Source organism: Aplysia californica, unplaced genomic scaffold, assembly GCF_000002075.1.
Source record: "Aplysia californica isolate F4 #8 unplaced genomic scaffold, AplCal3.0 scaffold00588, whole genome shotgun sequence".
Lineage (NCBI taxonomy): Eukaryota > Metazoa > Mollusca > Gastropoda > Aplysiida > Aplysiidae > Aplysia > Aplysia californica.
The window spans coordinates 384656-387197 of record NW_004797858.1 but is presented as its reverse complement, the minus strand read 5'-3'; the positions used below and the strand labels follow the sequence as shown (position 1 = coordinate 387197).

At 41.5% G+C, this 2542-nt stretch overlaps 1 protein-coding gene across 4 annotated transcripts in view; it reads left to right on the top strand.

Annotated features, from left to right (window-relative positions):
• The window catches only part of LOC101860278 (ARF GTPase-activating protein GIT2), a gene marked incomplete in the record, with an annotated part of 39781 nt that overhangs the window by 28832 nt on the left and 8407 nt on the right, over positions 1–2542 (top strand). For all 4 annotated transcript variants that reach the window (XM_035972137.1, XM_013087441.2, XM_013087442.2 and 1 more), the window contains 3 exon segments: positions 1001–1067; positions 2045–2116; positions 2343–2452. In XM_035972137.1, coding sequence (XP_035828030.1) covers positions 1001–1067; positions 2045–2116; positions 2343–2452 — 249 coding nt within the window.

Genomic DNA, 2542 nt, shown 5'->3' with positions numbered 1-2542 from the left:
GGCTCAACACCTTTTATACCAATTTAAAAACACATTTATGAGAGGATTTTACTAAAATTTGGCTCTACAAATGCTGTCTCTTATTATTATTATTATTATTATTGAGTATCTCGGTGTGTCTGCTGGGATGTTGTATCCCTCTCAGACTGGGTTGGCCCTGACAGGCAGGGTGGGAAGCCCGCCTCCTAATTGATCTAAATATTGTGTTGATGAGGGCATAAAAACTTTTACTTTTCCTTTTTCCTTTTATTGTTTCCTTCCTCTGGTATCCTTAGGAAGTGGAGGGGTGGTGCAGGTTTCGGTCCTGTGCTAGGTGTGTAGCGTCTGTGATAGATATCTTCTTTTGTTCCAGGACCTTTTTAACCCCGTACAGTCAGGTCTTTCTTGGTCTTCCTCTTGATTTGAAGCCGGATTCTCGCGGGTGTTGTAAGCTCTAGTCGCTAGTTGTTTCGGGGGCATTCTGGTTAGATGTCCAAACCATTTGACTCTTTGACGCTCTATGAATTTTATTACTGGTGGTATTCCGGTTTGTAGGCATATGGTTTTGTTTCTTAATATGCGGTCTCTTCTGGTGACCTTGATGGTTTTACGAAGACACCTCATTTCGCATGCATTGATTTTCCTTTCTTGTGCCTTGTTTAGAGACCATGTTTGGCACTGGTATGTTAATGTTGGTGTGAAGATGCTGTTTATGAGCTGGGATTTCACTTCAGTTGGGATGTTCTTTGTGGCTTAGCATATTATTGAGCAAATAAAGACATCTACAATTATTTAAGTGGGTGGTTGGCGGGTGCTCTGGTGTGGTTTGCTTCTTCTTTCCTATCTAACATCTATCGTCCTTATCTCCTCTTCTTTTATATTTTTTTTACTCTCATGTAACACCTCAATCTTCTGGCGCTCCTATGACCATATGCAGTTGCGAGCGCCGTAAAACCTGTACTAAAACTAAAAACAGTTGTTTACAATGTGACTCTTTGTGTGTCTTTTGCCGGTGTGCCAGGTCAAGTGGGGCGCGGCCAACCTCCATGATTGAGATGAGAGATTCCAGCCGACAGAACATGCAGGGGGTGAGTGCGGCGTTCTTGTCTCTGTACCGGTGTTGGCGCTTTGTTTGTTTTGACTATGATGTCATCAGTTTGTCCCTTGACCCCCCGGGCGGTGCTACTGACTGAACTTGTCTTTAGGCTATTCCCAAAGGGGGGACACTAACATGTTCTTATGCACAGAAGAATTGTAAATGGGCTGATTCATCAATGTCATGCTCATAACTGTGCCTGAACTGCAACAGGGAACTGCTGCTTTTTCTTTCCTCATCCTTACTATTGTCATTGTTCCCCTACTTCTTTTGTATGCTTGTCACTCTCTTGTGACCCGCTATTTTTGGGTTGCCTTGATAGTCGAAGCAGATTTTGAAGCTAGAGAGGTGAGCAGAGTAAGCCTGATTCCCTGTTTGGACTTCTCTTTTACACAAGACTCTACAGCAGACACGTGGGTGGTTGGCAGGTGCTCTGGTGTGATTTGCTTCTTCTTTCCTATCAAACATCTAACGTCCTTATCTCCCCTTCTTCTTTTTTATGTTTGTTACTCCCTTGTAACACCTCTAATCTTCTGGCGCTTATATGACCTTATGCAGTTGCGAGCGCCGTAAAATCTCTACTAAAACTTTTAAAAACTAAATAATTCAGGGAAATAAATGTACGTGTGACATAGTTTTGTCTCATGTTCCTTCTTGAAGTACAATGTTTTGTATGATCTTATTCGAATCAGCCAATCATTGACTCTGCAGATGTGAGTTACTAAGCAATGTGATATTTCAACACTAAGATGAAACAAATGGTGAGACAATTTTGCAAAACAATTAGTGGAACAGTTCTGAAAAACAGTCAGTGGAACAGTTCTGATAAACAGTCTGTGAAACTTCTAAAAAACAGTCAGTGGAACAGTTCTGATAAACAGTCAGTGGAACAGTTCTGATAAACAGTCAGTGAAAATCCAGTTGTGGAAAAAAATTGAACACAAGACTTGTTTGCTTCTTCTCCCACAGGGTCAAGGTTCAAATGCTCAGATGATGAGTTCTGCGTCGGTGACCAACATTTCTTTGTCGGGATCGGAACAGGTCAGTTCTATTTTTTTATTTGTTAAAAAAAAATTGTTTTTGTTGAAACTTTTTGTTTTACTCTGAAAGGAAAATCTCTTTGTTGATTGGATATATGTAAAAACTCCTGTAACACCTTTAATCTTGGGCACTTATACAACCTTTATTGTGTTGCAAATGCCGTAAAACTCTTACTAAAACTTTAACAAATTTTCAACTGTCCGTGTGTCTGTGTGTCCCCTCACAGGGCAAGAGCAAGACTCTCTCTGTGGCAGGCTCCACCAACGTGGATGAGCCGGACGACCCCAACACCGAAGGTCACTACGACATACCCAAGTCACATCTCTCCTTGGACGGGTATGTCGCGCGGGGGGGGTTGGCTGCTCACTGCTGATGTTTTACTGCCCGCCTTTATTTACGTTAATGATAATAATAATAATAATAATA